The 26302-nt window shown below is 41.3% G+C and overlaps 1 protein-coding gene across 2 annotated transcripts in view; it reads left to right on the top strand.

Annotated features, from left to right (window-relative positions):
* JAZF1 (JAZF zinc finger 1) overlaps positions 1-26302 on the top strand; it is a 324380-nt gene that overhangs the window by 175985 nt on the left and 122093 nt on the right. The window contains exons 1-2 of one of the 2 annotated variants that reach the window (XM_032401882.1): positions 8254-8994; positions 9175-9247. In XM_032401882.1, the coding sequence (XP_032257773.1) occupies positions 8952-8994; positions 9175-9247 (116 nt within the window). In that variant the 5' untranslated portion in view covers positions 8254-8951. Of the gene's footprint in view, positions 1-8253; positions 8995-9174; positions 9248-26302 lie in introns of those variants that run through there. The other variant, XM_032401881.1, reaches the window with a different exon arrangement.

Consider the following 26302-nt stretch of genomic DNA (forward strand, 5'->3'; position numbering starts at 1 on the left):
TTCCTGTGAAATTTACCAATTACTTGGTTTCTAGTGCAGTACAACGTTTGGCTTTTCTTCATACTGGGTGGGATTTCTTTATCCCTGGTAGGTCCTCAGTCAGTACTTACCGATTAGTTGGCTGAGTGATATGATAACCAAGTTTTTAGTCAGAGTTGGGTTTTTACTATATATCATTGTTCTAAGGGACTTGCTCTGTTTCAAGGGCCTGCTGGAATGTGTGGCTGTATGATGGGATCGTCAGCACTCAGTTTCTGTGTGTATCATGACTCCTTTATCTCTCCTGCTTTGAGGCCCAGGCTTCTTGGTTCTGCAAAATGTCTCCCCACACATCAGAAGCAGACCTCCTTTTCTTGTCTGTCAAACCCTTTTCACTTTCTAGTTACTTCCTTACTTCTGATAATGAGGCACTCAGATCTGTAACATAGAAAAATTATGTCTTTCCATTTCTACTTTCACCAGATTTTCTATTTTTGTCTTCTACTTTCTCCTCAGTTCTCCACCCCACCACTGGTTATTTTTCTAAAACACAGACCTATCGGTTGACCCCTTCAGCTGCTCTCCATTGTCTACAGAAGTAAGTCTGAACTCTGCCAAGCATTTCAGACCTTCCAGGATGTGGGCCCAGTCTGAATTGCAAGACTCTTCTTGCAGAGTTCCAGCCGCACTGGATGTCTTGCCCATCTCTACTTCTGTTCATCTGCTCAAACTATTTTCTATTCTGACTTACCGTTTTGTCTCTTCTCACTAGAGATTTAGTTCAAAACTCATGTAAGATTTTCTTTCGAGAAGTTTCTCATTCTCAGAGAATCATGTTTTTTTCTACAGCACTTAGTAGGATTCTCTCTATTGCCATACATCACAGTCTGTCTTGGATTATTATTAACTGTGAATTGTGTCATTTTTCTTGCTCAGTTGTGGACCTACTGACTTAGAATTTCCCTTGAGCAACTAGCATGTGGCAAGAATTCAGTATGTCTTTCTCAAAACGAATTCTATTTCTTGGTTTCCATAAAGAAAGTCCAAGCTCTTCTCTAAGTCCAAACAACCTCTTGTATCCTCCTTTTGCACCTTCCTAACAGCCTTTTGGCTTCCTGGATTCAGACAATAGAAAATAACGAAAATTATCATTGACAGGCAATCTAGAAGCAACAGCTCCATTTCTCATAATGTTCGTGTTGCTCTAAAGCAGGCTTTCTCCTTGTTGGCACTATTGACATTTACGGCCAAACAGTTCTTTGTTGGGGGGTGGAAAAGAAGGAGAGTGCTGTCCCATGTGCATATTGTAGGACATTTAAGCAGCATCCCTGGCTTCTACCCACTAGATAACAGCAGCCCCACCCCCACCCCTCTTGTCTCCAGACATTGCCAAACATCCCTGGGGTGGGCAGAGTGTAAAATTGCCCACAGTTCAGAACCACCGTTCGAAAATTCCTCCATAAATATTCTATAACTAATGAATATTGGCCCTCCGGCCTTTCCATAGTATCTACAGACTTCTCGCCTATGCTTTCTGCTTCAAACTTAGTCATTTTTAGATTCCCTAACCTTACCTATGAGTGACTCCCTTTGCCTCCCTCCCTTTAAAACCCAACTCCGTTCCCATTCATCAGTAAGTCCTTCCCAAATTAACCCTATCTGCACCCCCATTCTAATATTGCATCATTTTGTTGCCCTCTGAACAAATATAGGTATATTTTTCATGTAACTATCTCTATATACTGGTACGGTCCTTTTACATGGGTCTATTTTCCTCTCCTGTCTGACTTTATTAGTCGAATTGTCTGAGCTGGATGCTTATCGTAGTGTCTTTTGTGTTATGCATGTCCAGGGCATGCATTTATGTGTTCAGCCTACATCCTAATGCACAGTGATTATTTACAAAGCACTGGGCTTACGATGTGTGTCATCTAAGGACTGGTCCCCTAAGCAGCTTCCGTTTTGATGGGGTGTTCAAATGGATTTGCAAATATGTACAGCACAACAGATGGTAGAGGTAGTATAGAGGCCAACGCCTTGGAGGATGGGTAGGGTTTCCTTTGGTAAACAATTTCAAGCAAAAGGAATGGAAGTGTCTTCGCATAAACAGTTCCCTCCCAGCTTTGAAGGGAGGACTTCAGAGCCTCATCCTCCCTGCCTTTTCTTTTGTCACCTAGCCTTACCCACCAGCAGCTATCTCCTCTTCCAGATGCCTGCTTATTAAAGACCCTTCCCTTGGCCAGGAGTGACATAGACGCTCCTTTGTGCTCTTTTATGTGGCATACTGCTTGGATCCATCATCAGGTTCATTTCTGGGGAAAGTAGACTTGTAGGTTTATGTGTACACACACCTTCATGAAGGATTAAATGGGACCAAGTTTTGGCCTTACTCCTGTTTGAAAGAAGGTTATTATGTAATCCTAGCACCTCCGTCTCCAGGGCTGCTGTATACAGAGGGACAGGTTGTGCACTTCACAAGCACACAAGCATACCTGGTGGCCACGTTGGTCTCTGGCCGGTCCCCTTGTCCCAGGTAACAAGGTGAGAGCTTGGGTGGATAAATAACATTCTGTCACCATCAAAGAGTAGGGACTGATTGTGTCATAGATATCAGGCCTACACATTTCATACTTAGGAAAAATAGCTATGACTCTCAAGGGGTCTTCAATGACCTTAGGAATTTGATGGGTTGGTAAAAAGTTAGAAAGCATCCAGTCAGAACTGTCTATTTCTAATAACTTGAACCCTCTGGCCATGCCAGAAACTGGGAAGGCTGCAACATGTCGTGTTTGTGTATGAATTGGCCTCCTAGAGCATTGTCCCTACAGTCGAATAATGTTTATTCACTCACTTGTAGGGGAAAACTCCAGCTACAAATGTGAACGTGAATGCTTTTTTTTTTTTTAATAGGTGGTGTTATTGTGCTGCACAGTGTCCCTGACTTTTAGATATTTAACTCATAAAGTTTACAGCAACACTTAAGTGCATCTGGATTTCACATTGAATTTGGGAAGGCAAGAATCTCACTGTAATTTCCACTGACTGCCCTGTAATGGAAATTATGGCTTGGGAAAAGTTTCAAATGACGGGTCTATAAACTAAGGAAAAGTTGATCCATTCAAAGGCTGGTTATGTGCAATTGTAGGATTTTTTTTTTTTTTTTTTGAAAGGACCATTTCCAACAAGAAATATTTATTTCAGCAGCTGGAGTAAACTAGCCGTGAATTAAAAGTTGTCTTTGTAAATTGTTGGTTCATCAAATTCAGTCCTGAAAGTGGAGCGAATGTTGAAGTAGAACTATGCTGGGCTTTTAAGAAAGCTAGAAAGATCATCTGCATGGGGTCCAGCATTACAGCTGGATAGTTGCAATGAGTTGACTTCAGAGGATGAGCCGCCTTTTGAAAGGTCAGAATGCTGACCTACTGGGACTCAGGATGCAGGTCTTCCGGTCCTAGCCTTACCACTAACTGGGTTTGTGCGAGCAGCCATGTCACTTGACCTCCCAAGTCTGTTGCTCTGCTTCTGTCTCCACATCTCCCTCCCCCACCATTGTTATCGTGTATCCCGTTCATCTTCACGACTTTCCTCCAAATGTCTGATGATCCTTCCTTGACTGTTCTTGGCTCATATTTAAGACCGAGGCAATAAGGCCAGAGCCTCCTGATGGGAGGCTCTGGATGGAGGCATTGATGAGGCTTGCTGATCATGGACGTAACTGTGGGGAGATCATTTAATCAGGGAATTGCCAGATGTCAGCATCAGATGGTGTCTTTTCTGCGCCCACATAATCAGAGGAATCCTCTAACTAGCTGCCGGTGTTCTTGGAAGCAGTGGTAGTAGGCATTTTTCTACTTTCATCCCCCTTTCAGACCTGGTCTGTCCCTTCTCCCCCTTTGCCATGTTTGGTTTCACTGGTTCAGTGTCTCTGGCTAATGAATCCTTTAAACAGTCTTCCTGTTTTCTGCTCTGAACTTCCCCTTCCTTGCCCTTCCACCTCCCCTGGCACCTCCAAGCCAGAGCCTCTCAGGGCTTCCACAGCGGGTTCACCTCCTGGCTCACGGGTCTCCTCAGCCACTCAAGGGTGTAGCTGCTCCTACTCCCTGGGTCACTTTCCACTCCTGCAGGGCTTTTCCATCTTCCAAAATCCTGGCTAAAATCACTGGACTGCTGATGTCTCCCCTTCTTCTATCCCTGGGGAGTTTTCTACTGCTTTATTTCTACTTCAGTGGGGCCTAGGATGGTGACAGCAACCAATGCCCTTGATCAGTTTGCCATGTTCGACCAAAAGTTCCACTTTCTGGTCCTACAATGAGCGTATATGTTCAGTAAGTGTGCATTCTCCTACACGTGAGGCACTGAGCTGAGAGCTGGAGAGGTAAGAGAACATGAGACAGTTCTTCACCTCTGAGAAGTATGGAAGGGAAAAGGGTATACGCAGATGATTCCTCTGTGGGGACCGAAATAAAAGGAGTGCTGGCAGCGGAGTGGTGCAGAGAAGGGGATGTGGTGAATGCAGCCAGGGGTGTTGTGGAAGGCCACACTGAATAAACTAACACTCTGTGGTTTTAGGAGTTCAGCTATTAGGAGAAGACTGAGAACAGACTGTGCCCATTAATTATTACGGAGTGAGTCCAAAGAAAAGTGGTGTATCCAGTCCGGATCTTCAAAACCCTACATCTGACTGGGTGGGCCTTTGCCTCTCCAGGGTCTTCCAGCACTGCCAGTCGCCCACTGCCTGCCCACCCACATCCTCTCTACCTCCCACTGCTGCCGTACACACTGAGGAAAGAGCCTGATGTTGGGAGGATGCAGAATTTGAAGAAGGCCTTCTCGGGGGGACATGATATCCCCTCTTCCCCAACTGCTGCCTCTCAGCTTGCAAATAGCTCATTGCTAACAGAGGCCTCATTAGCCTTGTTGAGAGGTAGGACAGCTGGTTTTTCACTTTCTTAAATTTATAAGTAATTCAGGCCTATAAAATCCTAACAGTGTAGGCTAGCTAAAGCATAGCCGAAGCCCATGAGCTTATTAATTAGCCTTTGTTAACCCAGCAAATAACCTTGATAGTTTTCATTTTGACTTGAAGATAGTACAACAAAAGGTTCAAGGTGTGTCACAAATCCACTTAATTGCCATTGGTTCCCAACACCAGAGACAGCAGAGCTGAGGAACAGGAGCCTTACTGATTGAGCAGGGTGGCCTTTTCTTGGTCCTGTCACAATCCCACTTCCTACTGAGAAGGGTCCGAAGGCTGTCCTATCCTTATCTCTCCCATCTGGCGTGCCTTCTTCTCCCCCTCCCCCCACCCTACCCCACCGCTTGAGAAGTCATGGGAGCTAGTGCTGTGACATTGAGCCCTTTGCCATGCAGTTGAATCTGTAAAGCCATGAGTCCCTAGGACCCTGTGAGTTACAGGAATCTTCCATTTTGTACCTGTGGCTAGTCCTTATATACAGCTGAGCATTCAAGCTGTTAGCCTGAGGGAGCAATGCCAGAAGGGGCACATAGCCATCTATTTTAGAAGATGTTTTAGAAACTGAAGCAAGCTGATAGGTTTTTATCACCGGGGTAGTGATACATCTTAACATTTGAATTCTCTTAGCCTTCAGTCAACTTGGAATCTGTGAGCACGCAAGGGGTGGCATGAGGCAGAAAACCAGAATCTCTCCGTGCTTTTTTGGCTATACCCTGCCCTGCTGAAAAAGTTTGGGTTTATCTTCTTCTCACTTCTTAGTGCTATAAAAGTGGTAGAGTGCTGTTCTGTGTGGCCCCAGACAGCCACATGATAGAAAGGCTTGCCGCCTTGCCAGTTGCCAGCCTGAGGAGCATCCTGCGGTGATGAAAAAAATCAAGTGTTCCTATCCCACAGACCATTGACCGAGGCGGATTCTATCTCTGGGCCTCGATAGCTGATGTTCCAGTTACAGGTTTTTATTGGCACCGTAAACAAACAAGCGAGAGAACTGTCAGGGAGATTGTGGGCTCTAGCCATTGCCATTGAGATCCCATTTCTTCCTGTAGCGGCTTACCCTATGCAGAAAATTTCTCCGTGGTGTGGCACGTGGTAGAAGGAAATTCTTCTTATGGAATTCAGTAATCTCCAGTGGATAATGTTACTCTCTCCAGCTCACTCTGACAATGGACGCTCCGTGTTCCTGAGGAGCACGTCATCGTCCCGCTGTGAAAATCCTCCTCTCTTGTTGCTCTAATCCTTTCCTGTAGAGTTTCTAGCAGCAGGCAGTCCCTTTTCTGTCAGGGAGGGAGGAATAATAAAGGCAGCTATTCTACTTGTACTGAATGTGAAGTGCTCAACGGCGTCATTAAATCCATAAAATGGTGAGTCATGATCACGGCACACCAGTCAGCCAGGAAGCGAGGGACGGGGCTGATGTTTATTTGCAACCAGCAGCTGATGCTATTTGTCCGGTAGCACTTGTGTAGACCTCTCCTGGTTTGTGGGCACCAAGTGCCTGATTTCATTTTTAAGAACTCGAAGCTTTAATGAATGTTCTCAAGGTTGTCCAAGGAAACATTTAATATGAAAAAGATGTTGAAAGCCTGGTGGAAGTCTGTCTAGAAGTCCAGCTTTCTTGTGGTTGCCAGAGTCGACATTCTAGAAAAAGAGAATCTTGCTTGCGGTGCTTCCAGATGGTCTTTTTGTCATGGAGAGGGTGGCATTTGGAAGCTTCTGGAAGTCCATTTCACCACTAATCATTTGAGGGTATGTGAGCGTAAGGCTAGCATAGGTTATAGAAGGTGGTGAAACGAAGAAAACAGTATTTCAGTACCTTGCTTTGCGGTTGGAATGCAAACATTCTTGTTTGTGAAAAATCACAGGGTGTAATTTCTGTGAATGTCTGTGGCCAACACCATTCATTTGAGCATTAGAGAACTAACGGATTTTGTATAAGGTACTTCTTCCCCTTCCCCAAAGAGGTCTTGGAATGTGAAGACGAAAGGAATAATATAAATGTATGTTTGTGTGTATACCTACTCACACACCTAGTAAAAGAAAAGTAAAAGTCAAGGTAGCTTAGAGAAGCAGTATTTAAAAGAGTTGAGAACTTCTATGACTTGGAAACAAAGGAAAGCTTCGAAGGATGGTTTGTGGGAAAACAGACTGAGCATCAATTACAAGTATAAAGGCAACAGTGGAAGATATAAAAATGTTTATTGGCCTCCTAACTCTTTTCCCCTTTAAACACACACTTTAGACTCAGAATGGTGCTCTTTTCTTTCAAAATAATACACCTTATGTAATCATGTGCCAGATGGCTCTGAAGGAATGGGTTTTAGTGAATCAAGTTCAGGCCCTTGTCTCAAAAGCTAAGCACTTCCATCATCAGGCGCTTCCATCATCAGGCGCTCCACTTGAGGTCAAAGTGTCTTGTGATCATTTGAGAAATTTTCCACATAGACCTTTGCAATCATTGCCTTGTTCTTTCTTATCTTCCTCTTCATTTTCATGGTTTTTGTTTCCAATCTCTTGTTTCTTACCTTGTTAAGCACCTACAAAGACCTTGCAGGATTGGTCTGTCAGTCACCATTTGCACACATGACCTGCCCAGCATTCCAGTGGACCATTTTGGGGATAAAACACCTTTCCCTGGTGAGCACTATTTTACTGACTCCTCTAGCGAACACAGGGCGAGTGCACAAAGTGTTTCTCAGAAACACATATGCTGTGGGGTCACAGCAAACTTAGATGAGTGTGAGGAAGGGTTATATTTGAAAACCTAAGTTTCCCTTGAAGAGTGGTTTCCAGTATGTAGAGAACCGTGGGTTGTATCTGCAGGCTAGTGATCTACAAACAGCTACAGTTGCATATGTAATCATTGTAAGAGGGAGAGGAAATGCTGGGTTACTGATTCGTTCTCACTCGTCTTGCCAAAACCTTGAGACCCGACTTGATGGAGCCATTCAGAGAATCTTTGTCTGTTTCAGAATTTGGCTTTCAAAGACCTGCAATGGCAAAGACCCAGGAAGCAGGATTTCTGAATAGTAGGTCTCTGAAATTCTTGGCATAGGAAAAACAATAAAGTGAACATGAGATTCTTAACTTTAACACCAAGAATAAAATTGCCACTACTGCCTAGTTTTAGTCTGGGAGTCAAAAGCATTGTAAATTGATTTTTTTATGCTATCATTTTTGCCACCCGTGCTCTCTGCCACTGTGCCTCCCCCCCCCCCCCCCCCGCTCCCCTCACCTGTTAATGTGCTTTGGAGTTAGTGTATCTTACATCAACCACGTGCAGTAAACGCTTCCTGTACAAAGGTGCTTGAAACAACATCTGTCATTACATCAAAGAAGGTGTTATTGCCAAGTGCAGCTGGAAGAGTTCTAATAATGAGATGGTTTTAAATGAGGTTATAATGAAATCTGTGTGAAATGTCTGAGCCTTTTTCTAGGAAAATGAAAATGTGTGCAGTTCTCCCCCTTTATAGTCTTATTATATAAACATTGCTTTTGCATGTGTTTAGTGCAATCATTGCTCCATGTGAGAAGCTTGAGAATGCATTTCTAGTTGTGAAAAGTGCATTTTGTGTGTGTGCCATGTTGGAGAGGCACCATTACAGAAGGTTGCTATGGTGTTGAATTCGCTCTCTTCAGGGGGGAAAGCCCCTCTGATGAATGTGGTATTTGTGGATTCTGAACCAGCATGAGAATTCCTGATTGAGAGTCTAGAAGAAGTTATAATAAACTCATTATACAATTAAAAAGAAGAGCTGCCCTCCAGAAAGTGAATCCAAACCCAGGGAAGTGTTCAGTGAGCAAGAACAATACTCAGTAGGTTTTCAAATTGATGGAGCTTTCCAATGGCAACTAATTTGTTCCAGCATTCAAGTGAGCATAATTAACAGAGACTTTCTTTCTTAGGCCGATTACCCTCCAAAAACCATGCCAACATTGTAACTGTAAGCAGTGAAAACCAATATTTATGAGGGGGATTGTGCAAGAGTTTGTGTGACAGATGGACATTTTATCACTGTTGATGTTTGGAATTCCCTTGAAAAGTAATGTAATATCTTGTTATTTATGAATGAATGAGCAAATGATGGTGCTTTCCTGCCTGGGTTTTCTTTAAAAAGAGGAATGTTAAATCTTTTTCTCTGTTTAGCCCTTATTTCTTTGTTAGGCACCCTCATATGTTCTAATGCAAAAGCTGAAAAATCGTAATTGTGTTTTTATTACAGATACAGATCCACGTGTTTTAGAAAAACAAGAATTACAGCAGCCAACCTATGTTGCCCTCAGTTACATTAATAGGTAAGCCGTTTTCAGAATTTATAGCAACCTCGTATCTGCCGCATGTTTATTTTTTAAATGTATCTTTTTAACAGAGTAGAAAAAATTGTTTGCAGTCTTAAAATATTTACTGGAGATTATTTAACATCCACCTCTATACAGAATTTTCTTGTTTCTCTATTGCAGAGATGTGGGATTGTAGTTTTCTGTGGATATGGCTGAAAACATGACTGATTTATGATAAGCTCATTCTGGAAGTATTTTGTATGCAGAGTTAGAATATGCTCTTTTGACTTCATAGGGCAGTTTGAGAGATTAATGGATTTATGTTTGAGTGAAACTTTTAAATCCTGGGTGAAGAAGTACTTTATGAATTCAGAACATTGTTGGAATCTCAGAATATATCAGGATGTAACAAACAAATAATTTAATATCAGAAAGTTGTTTAATAGCAGCTCATTTTTAATAAAAAACATTCTCGGCGACCGACCCCATCTGTGCAGGGTAACATGAGTTTTTACTGAAACTGAACGTGTGAGCATGAGTTGAGAGAACACTTAGAACTTGATTTATCAGGTCTAAAAGAGGACTTGGTGTTTCAGCCAACTTAATTAAGGAGACCGTGATTTCTGGGGACAACCTAAAATCAACTTATGTTAAGAAAACACACATCCCCAAAGAGGAAAAAGGCAAAGCAAAAGCAAGACTGGCTTTTAATGAGAATGAAAAATTCTGCTCATAATTCAGTGCATGAATTTCTATCAACTGTCCCTTTTTTTTTATATGAGGCGAAGAGTGGTTTCCATCTCTTGGTACCAGAGCTGAGGTTCACGGTCTAAAGTAGAAAACTGGGAATGAATTATCTGTACTGTTCCATTTCAAGGCATTTTTGGGGAAAACTTACTTAAATCTTTAGAGAGCTTTCAGTTGCCTTGTTCCATTTCAAGTTCTTTTATAAAGCATGTTTTTAAAATGATTCATTAACATAAACCTCTATCTGCATATTGACTGTGGATTTCCTGCTTACCGGCCTTGATGGTAAAGTATCTGCAGGGTCTCATTGCTCATCATTTTTTAAATATTTTAAGTAGAACACCTTCAAAATTGCATCTGATACAAATGAAGGTGTATGTGCTTACCTGGATTTCTCACAAAACTGGTTTCTGGTGTTTAACATAGGTTTTGAAAAGTCCCTAATTATACATTAGAATCATGTGTATGTGATATGTTAATTAGCCTACTAATTTTGGGCAAGAGGATCAATAGGCTTAGAGATTAACTGTGGCACTGAATAGGACTTTTTAGTAGTGCAGCTATTGTGTTTTGGGTAAAATGTTACCTATGTGTATACAAATTCCTGTAATACCAAACCTTATTATACTAAGAATCTGAGATTTTCACATTCAGTCTTCATATTGTCAGCCATGTAGGCAGCAGGGGTTTTACTCACCAAAAAAATACCCTGCCAGGTGTGACTTGGGACTATAAAAGAAGATGAAGAATAGGGACAAGGGCCACACACAAAAAACCACCAGAGAACTTGAATCAAGTATGATAGTTTAGCATAAACTGTGTAGTAGGATAAGCCTGAATCCCAGAGAACCTTGGCATAGGAAAAACAACAACGTGAACATGCATTTCTTAACTCCGAATTCTCCACGTCCTGTCCCAGATGACACAGAGTAGACCTATGAGGGGATGGTTAGGTTTGCTGCTGATCTTTAGGTGAAGAGAAGGATTGTGTATGGAGAGTTGCCCAGGTTACTAACAACCTTTCTCACTCGAGATCCCTTTGTGGACAGTGTCATATTGGTAATGTGGTACTGAGCACATGATAGACACTGTGCATATTTGTAGGTGATGGATAAACACCTAGTAAATGAGAGGGCTGAGCCATGGCTAGCTCTGAGGAGGAAGCCAAGTCTGGCCATAGGGAGAGATAGGCTAAAAGGAGTTTTAGGGCCCTTAGACGTAGAAAGGAAACCTTGAAATTCACATGAAGCCAGTACAAGATTCAAGAAGAGAATAATAAGGGTTAGGGAACTGGAGAGAAAGTCAGCTTGACAGCAGTATCCTGAATACAGCAAGAAAGAGTACTATTAAAAAAATAATAAAGTTGAACAAATAAGATTTTTTTTCTCCAACCTCAGGGGAAAATGGCCTAATTTTGCTGAGCAGTGAAGATGGAAAAAGAATATTTCTCTGGTCATATATCTGTTTATACAACTCTAATGTACTTTTGGACATCTCAAAATTGAGATGAAACTTTCTTTGGCAAGAACGTTGCCAAACACTGAAAGCAACAGAGTGTGGGTCCTTAAAATGGAGCTAGCTTTTTGGATTCTAAAAAGAAAAGAACTGAGTGGAAATTGGAGCCTTTATTTATACCTATTTTAAATTGCTTTACTCTCTTGAACATAGTGTGTCGAACAAACCTTTAATTCCTTGAAACGTGGGTCTATTACAACACCTAGCAAATTTTAAAATATAAATAGATTAATGAGAATGAGACTGAATGAATTAGTGAGGGTTATGGGAACGCTTTGGGGCGGGGGAGATGGATATGAACTTTAAGGATAGGAAGCTCTGTTAATTTTGTGATGTGAGGAACAATGATAAGTCCATGTAATGGGAAATTTAATTACTGAGTCTGTATAATATTCGTGTACCTGGGAAATATAAAGGTCAAGAAGAAAGGCTACAAGATTTTGAATGAGAGAGAATATAGAAGAAATAACAGGGGTGCCTGGGTGGCTTAGTCGGTTGAGCATCTGCCTTGGGCTCAGGTCATGGGGGTCCTGGGATCGAGCCCTGCGTCTGGCTTCCTGCTCAGCGGGAAGTCTACTTCTCTCTGTCCCTTTGCCTCCTCCCCCCTGCTCATGCTCTTTCTCTCTCTCAAATAAATAAATAAAATCTTAAAAAAAAAAAAACTAGAAAGAGCAAACATAACACTTAGGCTTTGAGCTCTATGCTAAACATTTTTTTACCTTGCTTATTTCAGTCTTCACAATAACCATATGAAGGGGGTACTGTGATGATCTCCACTGTACGGGTAGGTGCAGAAGTTCCTTCATTTGTCCTAGGTCCCCAGGTGGTATGCAGGGGATTATTGGGTTCAAACCTACATTATTAGGCTCCAGAATCTAGGTTCCTAATCACTGTACAGCCTGATTTGTTGGGATATCAGAGAGCAACAGACTAGTTTAGAAAAGTAAGAGAAAAAATTGGAAAACTAATGTTAGAAAGAATGGTAGGACAGCTGGGCAGAGGGGACACAGAGATACCTGAAGATCAGAGTATATTGCCATGCTGTAGATAACTGGAGGGTAACAACCTAATAAAAACAGTAGGAGATAGCAGGAGCTAAACCTGCCATGAGAGAGGCGATCAGTAACTCCTAAGTGATACATTGCTACGGGCGAAGCAAGTTGAGTGTGCCAGGCACATCCTAGTGGCGCAGGCCTCCACTGTCCTGCAGAGGGGCACCTTCCTATCGCAGGAGGAGAGAAAGGGCGGAGCTCACAAGCGCGGGGCAGAAACTGTCTTCCACTCACAGTCTCCCCAATAGGCAAGTGATAGGTGAGCTGCAGGGTGAAGTCATGTGAGTCTCCATAAAAAGGCTGATGAGAAACACTAGCCTATACCTGGGGGTTTCCTTCAGGTTATTGTGATGTGGTTCAGGTGGCTGCCTTGAGGGGACAAGATAGCTTCTTAGTAACTTGTGACCCCCCAAAATGGGTAACTGAGATAACCTAAAGACCTAATAACCTACATGGCCTCGGCTGCTAGTTGTACTATCTTTTCTACAAAATGTTTTTCTTAATTTAGAAATTTCATTTTAACTTTAATTTTTCAAATATGTATATCATTTTGGGGTAAGCTATAAAGGCATATCCTGCTTAGGCACAAATTGGTACCTTTCTTGCAGTCAGTTCCTTGTCATTTACTACCTAATAAAGATTTAATATTTTCTCATACCTAAACTACAGCTCTACTCGAATTCTCTTCGTAAGACTCTGCATGGCCACAATAGTGAGGTTTGACCTCCTCTGAAAATGGATTTTTAGTTAGCTTCGTGTTTGCTACTAAATAGCAAATTCTAAAATGGGTTTCCTAGAACAGCAATTCCAAGAGGTATTTTCTTGTGTCTGTTTGTCTCTTACACACACCTCATTTATTCACAAGCGATTCTGTGGTCAATTAAGTTTGGGAAATTCTGAGTTAAATAAAACGGGTTTCTTTACTATAGGATTTATCAGATCTTTTCCTTTCCTGCTATGCATTTTAAGTCTCCAAAGAAAATATATTTCTCATAGGGACCTGATCCCAGAGCACTTTTTCTTGAAGCATCTGATGGGACTAGTTCTGCATATACCAGTAGGGGGGTTGCTAGAATTACATCACTTTCACCTATATGCTCAACTTCCTCAAGGAACCCTCAAGCCTTTTATTCAGGAAAGCTTTCTGTTCTTTTTCTGATTCAGAACACTACTTTCTTCCTCATGGTCAGTGGGACAAAGAAAATTGTGCCCTTATATAGTAACTCAATCAACTTGTCTTGTGCCTCTCTTATTGTTTGAGAGTGAGGCAGGGGAGGGGTAAGGGGGAGAGGGAAAGAGGAACCTGAGATCATGACCTGAGCTGAAGACAGACATTTAACCGACTGAGCCACCTCTTCTTGCCTCTTTTAACTTCTCACAACCTTCCCAGGTCCTAGTTGGCTTCTATTAAATAAAACTTATATTTTCTTGCTTAGAAACTATCACAATTTATTCCCCCCATCTCCAATGTAATTCTCTTCTCTCTTTGAGAAATAGAACAATGCAGTGGTTATAAGTTGGGAGGAGTAGGGCGCCTGGCTGGCTCAGTCAGTGGAGCATGTGACCCTTGATCTTGGGGTTGTAAATTCAAGCCCCACATTGGGTGTAGAGATTACTTAAAAATCTTTAAAAAATATGTGAGGAGTCAGACTACTTAGGTTTGAGTCTTGTCTCTGCTATTCATGAGCTTTGTGAGCAAGTCTCAGCCTGTTTCCTCCTCTCTGATGACACTTTCTTATTTTGAGTGTTAATTCATGCATACAAAGCACCTGCAACTGTCTGTGACATAGTGTTACATAGATATAGGTGTTTTTTGTTTTGTTTTTTTTTTAAAGATCTTATTTATTTATTTGACAGGCAGCAAGAGAGGGAACACAAGCAGGGGGAGTGGGAGAAGGAGAAGCAGGCTTCCCGCAGAGCAGGGAGCCCAATGCGGGGCTCAATCCCAGGACCCTGGGATCATGACCTGAGCCGAAGGCAGTCACCCAACGACTGAGCCACCCAGGCACCCCTAGATATAGGTTTTTAAATTATTTTTGATATTTTGCTCATGCAAGTCACCCTTTTCTCTATCAAGTCAATAATTAGAGGAACAAATGCAGAGGGGAAGCATTGCTTTGGAGTGGGGCCAGAACCACTCCCAGCAAGAAATAAGCTCCATGAGGGCAGGGACATTTGCTGTCTCCCACAACTGGGTCCCCAGTCCCCAGTCCCCAGAACAGTGCTTGGCACATGGTAGACTCTCAGTATTTATTGAATGGGTGAATGAATGCATTGTGAACTTGTGTCTGAGTCAAAGAGTGAATAAATGGAGGATTCCAGGAACTCTAGGGATGCTTCTGTGAGCCCTCAGGAGCCTCTGATACTCACTTGCATTGGGAGAGCTGCATGATAAAAATGGAACGTTGTACTTTTCTTCAGCATTCATATGGAATGCAGAACTATTAAGATCTATTAAGTGGTGGCTATCACTAGTTCTCCTACCATAAACAACTGGACAGATTTAGGAGATAATGGTTTGTAAGCTCTGGATAATCGGCAGTAAAGACTGGTCCCTGAAAGAAAGGAAACACGAGGTGAGCCTTCTTGATCACTGGCTCACACTGAGGACAGTTTCCCTACTGCAGTGGAGTACATTAGAACCTAAGCACAGCACAGCAGTACCACCATCCTCAGAAGAGATAGGTCAGTGGTGGGGTGACTAAAGCTGCTGGAATCTGTAGCATAGGGGACTGGAGATGAGGGATCTGTGCAGAAGAGGGCCACAGAAGTCTGCATGAGGCTCCTTCATGAGTCCATTGCTCAGGGTGAGCTGCATGTGTTATTTGGTGTAAGACTGTGAATCTTACCAAAGAGCAGCGAATACATGGGTGAGAATGAAACCATGAGACCAGAGGTGAGGTGGTGCTGGTAGGCATTGCATTCCACCCCAGCCAGCATGGAAATGACTGGTTAACATCCTACTCTTTTAACTGAGATATTAGAAATAAGAACTTTGTCCTAGAGTGGAGCCTGCTTTAGAGCCACTCTAACAACACCTAAAACCAAGCCTCTGTACAATCTTCAGAGGAGACAAAGTTCGAACATGAGTCCTGACAAGTTAGATCTTCTTGGGAAACACTTTGGGCATTTCACAGATTTGCTCTAAGAAGGTATAAATCTAGGTCTATACAAGTTCAACATAATCAGCCTGAAATTGAACTGCCTGCTAGAACAAAAATCAATAGTCTTCATAGGAATGAATCCGATATGACAATGTCTAATATGCAGTAAAAAATTACTAGACATGAAGGACAGGAAAATCTTAGACAAGGAAGAAAAGTAGTCAGTAGAGACCCTCCCTAACATCTGATATGGCCCAGATGTTAGTTTTAGGAAACAAAGACTTGAAAGCAATCATCATAAATGTGTTCAAGAACTTGAAGGAAAAATACACTAAATAAGAGGTTGTTTGGAATGAAAATAAAATCAGTCTGGGGATGCTTTTTTTAATCCTCCTACCAGAGTATAAACTGCTTAATGAAAGCTTTCTTCCTTTTCCCCCACTTTTATTCCCACTCGAAATCCTCACCTAATTCCCCCAAACCATCACTCCGGCTGTTTCAGTTGGACTCGTTTTTGCCAGATTATAGTCTGTCATAGCCTCATAAAAAAAGCTGTAATTAGCCAAGTGTGCACTGACCTTCTATTTTATACAAGACTAAAACATATGAATTTTTTTTTTTAATCTAAAGGCAGTAGGTTTTGGGTTGTTTTGTTTTGTTTTAATGAAACCACCTGCTTGTGGTCTTCTGAGAGCAGTCTGTATTTATTACAATACAAGACATGCTTTCCTATTTCCATCCTTTGTCCACCAGATCTGAAGTTCTGTGTGCCCCAGCCCCATACTGAAGTTTGTGGCCTAATGTATGCCATAAACATGTTGCATGCTGTTAGATCTCAAACACCAGACGTTGTGCTACCATTTTCTTAACCTGTGTTTTTTATGAACATCAGTTGAAACAAAGCCGAGATGGCTGCCTGCCAGATTTTCCTTGTAATATCTCTAACCTGATTTGGCTTGCTCATTGTGTTTTACAAAAACCGTATACTCTCAAGGGACACTGGGAAGCTGGAAAGAACCCTTATGTGACATTTTGGCTTCCTTCAGTAGAATTAGCTTATGCTGCTGGCATGGTGAGAGAGGGGTCTTGGCAGAACTTGGTGATATGATTTGCTTGCTAGGCTCTGGGCTTCTTGCATAACTTACTTCTTTGTTGTCCAGTTTGTTCTTAGGGCAATCAGTGTTTTAAAGCCAGTTGCTTATATAGCTCCCTGTTAGGCTATTTTTTTTAGTCTGTCTTGTGTCCACCATCAGTATTTATGACTGGTCTTTTTTTTTAATTCCAGTATAGTTAACGGTGTTATATTAGTTTCAGGTATACAGTATAGTGATTCAACAATTGCATACAACACCCAGTGCTCATCACAACAAGTGCACTCTTAATCCCCACCACCTATGTCACCCCCACCACCCTCCTCCCCTCTGGTAACCATCAGTCCTCTATATTTAAGAGTCTGGTTTTTGGTTTATCCCTCTTTTTTCTTTGTTCATTTGTTTCTAAAATTCCACATATGCGTGAAATCATATGGTATTTGTCTTTCTCTTATTTCACTTAACATTAAATCCTCTAGATCCATTCATGTTGTTGGAAATTGCAAGATTTCATTCTTTTCATGGCTGAGTAATGTTCCTGTGTGTGTACCATTTTATCCATTTATCTATCAGTGGACACTTGGGCTGCTTCCAGAATCTGGCTATTTGTAAATAATGCTGCAATAAACCTAGAGATATATGTATCTTTTCAAATTAGCATTTTCTTTTTTTCTGTCTTTTTTTTTTTTTTTTGGCAGCTACCCAGTAGTGTAATTACTGAATCATATGGTAACTCTATTTTACATTTTTTGAGGACCCTCCATACTGTTTTCCGGAGTGGCTGCACTGCACCAGTTTGCATTCCTACCAACAGGGCATCAGGGTTCCTTTTTCTCTACATCCTCCCAACCCTTGTTGTTTCTTGTATTTTTTATTTTAGCCATTCTGACAGGTGTGAGGTGATATCTCATTGTAGTTTTGCTTTGTGTATCCCTGATGATGAGTGATGTTGAGCATCTTCTCATGTGTCTGTTGGCCATTTTTACGTCGTCTTTGGAGAAATGTCTGTTCATGTCTTCTGCTCTTTTTAGTTAGATTACTCTCAGTATTTCCAACTGTGACATTTCCTTGTTGATCAGAGTGTCCAGTGCCACCTCTTTTGCTCTCTCCCTGGCACTGTATAGGTTCACCTTGAAACCCCTAGTGTCTCAGACCTTCCTTTCTTGCCTCCCCATTTGGGCTGGTTGCTGGATATTAACTTTGAATTTATCAACTTAGATTAATTCCAATGTGCCATTGACCCTGCTTACTCATTATCTCTACTCTTCAGCTTCAGATAAAACTAACAAGTGTGCCTCTACTCAGGCTAGCTGCTGAGAATCACTATAGAAAAGCACCTAGCAGTGTGACTTGTCCCATCACAAACATAACCTTTCCAACCTTAGCTGGGCCCTCAGGACTGTCCCATAATCCTTTTTCATCCTCTGTTAAAACCTTGCTAAACTTATCACCATCAATTTCAGGTGTACCCATTATACTGAAGTTCCTGAAGTAATTCCCAATCCCCTTACCGGCACATATAAAGACTTTCTGTGTCCACCCTCAACTTCCCTTTTCGTCGTCTCCAAATTCATCTGGATCTCTCATCCACATTGTCTTCATTCTTTCTCCCTTGTTCAAAGCTGGCACCACGGCTTATACTCTACACACATCTCTGATCCTGGTGGCCTCAAAATCCCTTTCCCTGGCTTCATTTAGTAACAGCACATCTCCCCGAAGGTCTTGTCTGTCCCAAGAGTTCCCTGCCCATTTCCTCTCCGTGGATGACTTAGGCATCTTCCCTGACACCACCTTCACCTACGTGGCCTCCCTGCGTTTGATGCCATTGGCTACTTTGTTTCTGAAACCCTTTCTTCTCTTGTGCCCATTAACTTGTTCTGTCCTCTTTCTTCTCCTACTTCTTTACACAGATGGAGGCTTCTCCCTAACTTGTATCCCTACTATTTTGTTTTTCCGTGTATATATTCACTCCATTCCATGAGTGCCTCTGTGGAAAGGACTCCCCAGCCCGTAGCCCTAGCTTCCCTCCAGTCTTTGTTTCTAACTGCCCCCTCCTTACTGATACACGAATGTGCAGGATGGGCTCCACTCATCCAGTGCTAGGTCCGTTATTTCACATCTGTCTCCGAAACTGATCCTCCTTTTTGGATTTACAATGTTTAATGGTACCTACTCCTTCATTAATCTAGGAAGCTTGGACTCTCTGCTTGCCATCTCTTTTCCTCCCATTTTCAAATACCCAAGCCCCAAAATTTGTGACGTATGCACCCTAATCACCTCTTGAATGCTTTCCCTGCCACTGTCTTTACTTTGGCCTCTAACTTCCTGTTTTGGATTGTGTCTGTTGAATACCTGTCTCCCCCATGAAGAGTATGAGCTCCATGGGGGCAGGAACTTTGTCTATCTTGGTCATCACTATATCCTCAGCTTCGTGCCTGTTACACATAGGTTTTCAATAACTATGTTTTGAAAAAATGTGGGAATAACAATCACAGGTGTGTGTGTGTGTGTGTGTGTGTATTGTGTTGCTCTCCCATTATGTGTTTTACTCATCTTCCTAATTCCTGCCTTTTCACACCTGACTATATGTCAAGTACTTGAAATCAAGGGACTGTTGTGCATAGTGGCAAATCTTAACATAAGGGATGACCTTGGAGATTCTCCCCCCATCCTCCTCCCCGCCACCATACACATTTACAAAACGACTCAAGGCACTATACCTCTCTTATTTCATTTGGAAATTCAGATCACTGGCAGTAATCTACTTGATTTATCGTTTTCCCCTTATGTGCAGCACCTCGGAGTTAATTAAGAAGGCCATGAATCTTCCCTCCATAGCTCTAGCACACTCCCATTTGTGGGAAACTCATATTGCTGAGACTGTTGATTTGGGACTCAAGTTGAAACATTACTTAATTTTCTCACATTGAGGTTCATTATGCTGAGCCTAAAGACTAGTCTTGCCTTTGAAGGTCCCATCACTGGCAAGCTTTAAAGTAGCTCTGTGTTCCCAGTTTCTAAATAACTTGTTCTCATTTCCGCTACCATGGCCAAGACCTTGCCTGCTGGCTCAAAGTAGTGCAGCGAGGTCAGCCTCATGTCCCCAGAAAGACCTCCCCCTCAGCCACAGTGTAGGCTCTCACCTCTGGTTTGTGTGTAGGTTGTTTCCAGCAATAGCAACGTGGACTTAGGACAGCCACACAGCTATGTCATCCCAAACAACACAAGACCATTCAGCCTAAACAAATGAGGAGTCTAGTATAAGAAAGCATTAACCTTAATTCCTTAGAAGACCAATGCTAAGTTTTATGGAAATTGTCATGCTAAGGAAAAATGAAATGTGTAATACAGAAAATTACTTTGTCTTATCATTTTCAATACAGAGTGGCTTCTGCTGAGCACCTACTCTGTGGGGCGCTGGGCAGTGCATTTGGCTATGTAATCTGTCATCTCAGTGACCCTATGTCACAGCTCTTCTCTCCCTTGTACATCTAATGAATTCCCAAGAAGGCGGTGGAAGCTCTTAATCTTTTTAATGCCTTGGACCCCTTTGGAGAGCTGGTAAAGCTTATGGACTGTTTCCCAAAATGTTGTAAAATTCGTAAACCAAACTACATAGGGTTATGAAGAAAATGAATTATATTACAATGCGCTCATCAAAATATTAAAATTACACACTTGTGGTGTGGTAACATGTTGCTTTATTAAGGCCTTTAAGAAAGCTTAAGTGCTGGGTTCATAGCCTCCATAATTTCAAATTAGTGATGAGTATAAATATTTTCAGACATGTTACAATTCTACTATGGTATCAAATTATTCGTGACTTCTGTGGATGCAAAGCCATAGGTACGGTGAAAATACTGTGACCAATTGTCTAGATTCGTTATTGAAAGAAATGCTACATTTCAGTTAGAGTTCAGTTAGAGTTTCAGTTTAGAGGTTACTGGAGGTAAAGATGTCAGTTTTTTTTTTAATCCAAGTGCACAGATCTCCTGAATCCTACCAATGGGCCCATGTGGGTCCACAGACCCAGACCCCAGGTTAAGAACACCTCCATTAGGTGTCACAGTTATTAAGTAGCTTTTAGAGGTGGACTCAGGCCAAATGTATGCAACTCCAAGGTCTTTGCTTTTTCTTGTATGTCCTAGTAACTTCTCATTCTCTTGCTCTGCTCACCATTAGAATTTCACATAGTTTACATGTCATCAGGCTGCTGTGTGTGGAGTAGGTCATGGCGAAAGCAAATCATAAAATAGGTATAAAAGGGTTTTTATTTTACAAAGAACTTCACAAATATTTCCAAGTATGCTGGTTTCTTATGAAATCACACATTTTCTCCATTGAGACATGATTCTACTATAAAAGATTGCTCTTACCTCCTCGTTTTTGTCAAGGATCAGATGCAGTGACTTGCCCAAGTTCACACACACATAGTAAATGGCAGACTTGGGACTTGAACTCCCAAATCTTTTTGTTATACAGCCCTCTTGTCCTTCTTCAGGATTGCCTAGACTCTAAGGTAAAAAGAAGTCAGGGGATTTCTCAAAGCTACATGGAATCCAGGCACATCCGGGATGAGGGCCATGTCTCCTAATCTCCCCCTCCATTGTCTTTCACACATCGCTTTTAAAAACCTACCACTCGGAATTTGTGCACATAGAATTCTCTAATCAGATATGCAGACCAAGTGGAGTTACCAGACTTGAATAATTTAAGTGCTAGCTTGTATTTTATGTCCTTGTCTTCATTTGCCGATAAAACCAAACAACAAGCAAGGAGAGTTTTTCATTCAACCCTAAGCAGGTGATAATTTAGTCACTGGTCATTGCACTCATGTCATTCCTGTCCCAGGGGCTTTTTTCTCTTGCCTGATGCGAGTTAGTGCATTTTCCTTGACAATCAATCCATTCTGTGCCATTGCTAAGGCCATAAACGTGATACTCGACAAGCAGAAGGATTTGCAAAGAAGGCTTTCCAGCGGCTTCCACCTTCCGTGATCGCTGAAATATCCACACAGATTTACGTGACGATGTGGGCCCATGTAATTTACAGATGGCGGGGCTAGCTTACAATTAGTTCTTGCCAATTAGCGCTCTCCTCTAATGAGATAGGATTTGGCGTGCTGAGGCCAGAGACTTGATCTGGCTTTTGGAGTGCTCCCTGCCTTCTCAGCAGTGTCTGTGGACATCTTTTCTTGCCTGTGACTGACTTAGCAGACTCCATCTTTCATTTCCAGTTGAGAGGGTTGAGCAACAGTTAGAGCTATTCTCGGAAAACACAGCCATCACTTTGGCAACTTGTGTGCTTGCCTCTTTTCTATCAGCTACTTCCCAAGTTTGCTCTTTGCCCAAACGAAGGTTAGCGGAAAAGGATAAGTGGTGTCCTTAAACCTAAAGAAAGTGCTAGGGCACTCGGGCAGGCGCATCAGCTACAGATGCCTTTGTCCTGTTGACTTCCAGGAAAAATAGAATCCATCGTTGGTGCAAACTTGATTTTTTCATTTTCATTATTGGGACAGATTAATTTGAAGCAGCTAAGCTTCGAAGTCACTTAGACTTGTTCATTGTGCTCATACAAACATTCGCTCCTTATTGCCCACTTTATTGTGTTCAGCACCAACCAGATTCAGTGATGGAGAGTTCTCTTGGGCCAAACAAGTATGATGAAAAGCTGGTTTCTGTATTGCATTAATCTTTGCTAGACAGCAGCCATATTTTTGAAAACTCAAACCCAGAATGCTTTTAATAATAAATGTACATTATGCTCTTAGTCCCTTACCCCTTAAAAAAATTTATTTTCCTGGTCTTTAGCACAGATTTCTCTAGGGCTACGGTATCAAGGTCTTGTTTTCTAGATTTTTAAAGGGGCATGAGTGTATTTATAGTATCAAATCTTAATTCAAAGTTGAAAAACTATTGTAACCCCTTCAATTTCTAATTCCCGAGCTTACCCAACACCCCAGTAGCCCCTGAAAGCTATTGAATACAAAAATACCAGGTCTTGGCTCTGGAATCCTACCTGCTGTAAGTCTTTTTTTTTTTTTAATCCAGCTTCAAAGTCACAGAGCTTTACTCATGGCTGTCAACTCTCCCATCTGTTGATAAGTTTATTATGTGAATGTGAATTACAGGACTCATTCTATTATGTATCAGATAATACTGTGTTGGCAAAGCAAGTTAATCAGGAGTTTCAGGTGATCTTCTGGGTTTTTTTGGGTTTTTTTAAGATTTTATTTATTCATTTGACAGAACACAAGCAGAGGGAGAAGCAGGCTCCCTGCAGCAGGGAGCCCCATGTGGAACTCGATCCCAGGACCCTGGGATCATGACCCGAGTCAAACTGACTGAGCCACCTAGGCACCCTGATCTTCTGTTTTAATTTCCACTTAATTGTCTAGTTTCTTTTGTCCAACATGTTTTTGAGATTCATCCATATTATTGGATGTATTAGTACAAGTTTTGTTCTTGTTCTTTACATAGTATGCTGTTATATGACTTATCAAATTTATTTATCCATTCTTCTGTTGATGGTCTTTGGCTATCATAAGGAGAGAGTCCATGAACGTTCTTGGACCAGTCTTTCCGTGGGGATAGCATTTATGTTTCTTAGGTATATTACTAGAAGAGGAATTGCTGAAGCATGGTATGGTGTTTAGCTGTTAAAAAGAGCCAGGTTTAGAAAGTGGTTGAACCATACGACTCTCCTGCAGGCAAGGTAAGAGACTTCCAGTCGCTTTGCATACTCGCCAGTACTCTGTGTTGTCAGTCCCTCCAAGTTTAGTATTCTAGTGGTTGTATAATGGTACTTAGAGCAGTTCCTTTTCCATCCATCATACCTCTTTATTTTTGCTCGATAAAAATGCTGAAAGAATTAAAAACTGAAAGAAATAATGCTTAGATTTCATGAACAAATACAATGCTTTTGAGTTTATTCACATGTTTAACAATGATAAACTATTTATAAAATTTTGCCTTTTCATTTGTTTTCTAGATTGCAGTAATAGGTGGTTTTTAAAAACCCATGCTAATCTGAATCCACAAATATGGGTGGTAAGAAGACATCAGTTCATCTTTTTACAAAGAAAAGTGTCAATCTGTTGAATCCCTCCCTTTACCACCCTCAGCAGTGGGCAGTCCAAAAACTGGGATGTCCCTGTATTCTATTTTCTCCTCCTGTGTCCAAGCAGAGAACTCCGTGGGTGTCATGAGCCATTCCTGCCCATGTCTCAGGGAGGGATGACCAGACGGGGTGCAGTGGGCCTGTAGCTTCTACACCGCAGCACGTCCAGATGCCCTCGTATGCATCTCTGGACCCACTGCCCAGAGCTAGCCAAAGGACGGCACAGCTGTGTCAGATTTCTCTTTGCAAAAATGAGAACAGCTTTATTTTTTTGAGGGGGAGAAAAGCAACGTGCCTAGGTACACATACGTGTGTAATAAAAACATTAAAAAGTGCATGGAATGGAGAACTTCAAAATCCGGAATCGTAGTTCTCCCTGAGGACTGAAGAATCACAGGAAGGATTAGAAACAGGGCTTCACCTGTGTTGTTAGCATTTTATTTCTTAAGCTGGGGGTGAGTTTACAAGTTTCTGTGGCAGTGTTCTTCAGACCATTTAGAAATCCTAAATGTTGTAAACAGTTCGTTCTCGTTATTAATGATGTATATATCAATGTAATACATAAAAGAAACCAAAATCACCTCTATTTCTGCCACCATGCACAGGAAATACCACTCTTAACATTTTGGCCTATGTTCTTCCAAGATTTTGTATTCTGTTCTCTCTCTATATAATATATATATTAACACAAATAGTTCCTTCCGTAGTGGAATTTGTTCATATAGAAAGAGACCAAAAAAAAAAAAAAAAAAAAAACAAATGGGCCATACTCTATATTCCATTTTTATACTTTCCTTTTTTTAAACAAATTTCATTGTGGAACTATTTATACATTAATAAATACAGCTATATTATCATTTTAATGGGTACATATTAGCCTACATATAGGTTTATTATAAATTTCTTTAACCCTTTCTTGGTGAACATTAGGTAGTTTTTTGTTTTTTTTTTTTTTAAATCAATGTATAAACAGTGTAACACTGAACAGCCTGTATTTATATCTTGTGAACACTAGTCTGGTTATGTCCTTAGGATAGATTTCCGTCAGGGGGTTGCTGAGTCTAAAGATATGCACAACTGAGATTTTAATATATTTCGCCAAAGTATCCTTCAGAAATGTTTCAGTGTAGAATATATAGGTGTCTATCTATTTTGCCCTTCCTTACGCACAGTGATGATTAGGATTTTTTAAGATTTTATTTTTTTTAAGTAATGTCTATACCCAACATGGGGCGCCAACTCATAACCCTGAGATCGAGTCACATGCTCTACTAAGCCAGCCAGGTGCCCCTAGGATTCTTCTGCATTTTTCCCAGCTTGAAAAATTTAAACAATAACCAAAAAGCATATCCCATTGTTAATAATTTTCATCTATTTGATTTTCTATCTTATCAATGTATTTTTCTCTTTACAAAAGTAATATCAGTGTGGAAATTTGGTAAAATAAAGGTGATGAAAATACTTAAATTTTTCCACCCAGGGTTAATCATGGTTAATATTTCTGGGTATTTTCTTCTAGTTTTTTTTCTTGTGCATGTTTTTTCTGAATCCTACCATACATAGAATTTTGTCATCTGCTCTTCTTAACTATATGGTGAGCATTTTTGCCTCTAAATGTTTTTTTAAATAATCATTTGGCAGCATTAATACCTGGAACTTAACCATTTCCCATCGGTCATTGGATAGTTTTCTATTTTTCACTGTTACGAAGGATGCCATGATTCCCTCCGACATGTTTCTGGAATGGAGATTCAAGAGTGTAGACACTTCACTGATAGAGATTGTCACATTATTTCCATAAAGGATGTTAGTCAATTTTTATTATCAGCAGTGAATGAGAATATTGTTTCACTGTTTCCTTGCTGGCATTAAGGATGACCATTTTTAAAACTTTGCCAATTTAATATTAAGGAAAATGTCAGTACACAGTGTTTGTGAATGACCAGTGTGATGAATCTGTCTTTCATGTAAACAGGGCCATGAACTAGAACAGGGCTAGTAGATCTTTTCAACAACATATAAAGGAAGGCTATAATTTCCAAGCTGTCTTCTGGAATTCCTTTCAAAAGGGTACTGAATATGAGATCCAGATAGAAGCCAAAATTTATGCCCCAGTCCCTGTAGAACAATGATCAAATCATTCATATAAAATTATAGAGTCCCTTGCTTGAAACTGAGTGACTAAACATTTGAATGATTTCCGAGGAATCAAAGATCATCTTGCACTCAGATATGTTCCTTCCTTTCCACCATTTGCAATCAGGCTGTGAAAATCACAAAGGCCGTAGACGAGGAGGGAACCAGATGTAAGGGGGTGGAAAGAGAGAAGGTGGTGTTGGCTGATTTCTGCTCCCATCTCTTTTTCAACAGCCACTCCCTCCAGCCCCCGACTTCCCTTCCATCCTCCCCACATGTGCAGAAGTCTAAGGTGAGAGACTATAA

Source organism: Phoca vitulina, unplaced genomic scaffold, assembly GCF_004348235.1.
Source record: "Phoca vitulina isolate PV1807 unplaced genomic scaffold, GSC_HSeal_1.0 scaffold4, whole genome shotgun sequence".
In the NCBI taxonomy this organism is placed as follows: domain Eukaryota; kingdom Metazoa; phylum Chordata; class Mammalia; order Carnivora; family Phocidae; genus Phoca; species Phoca vitulina.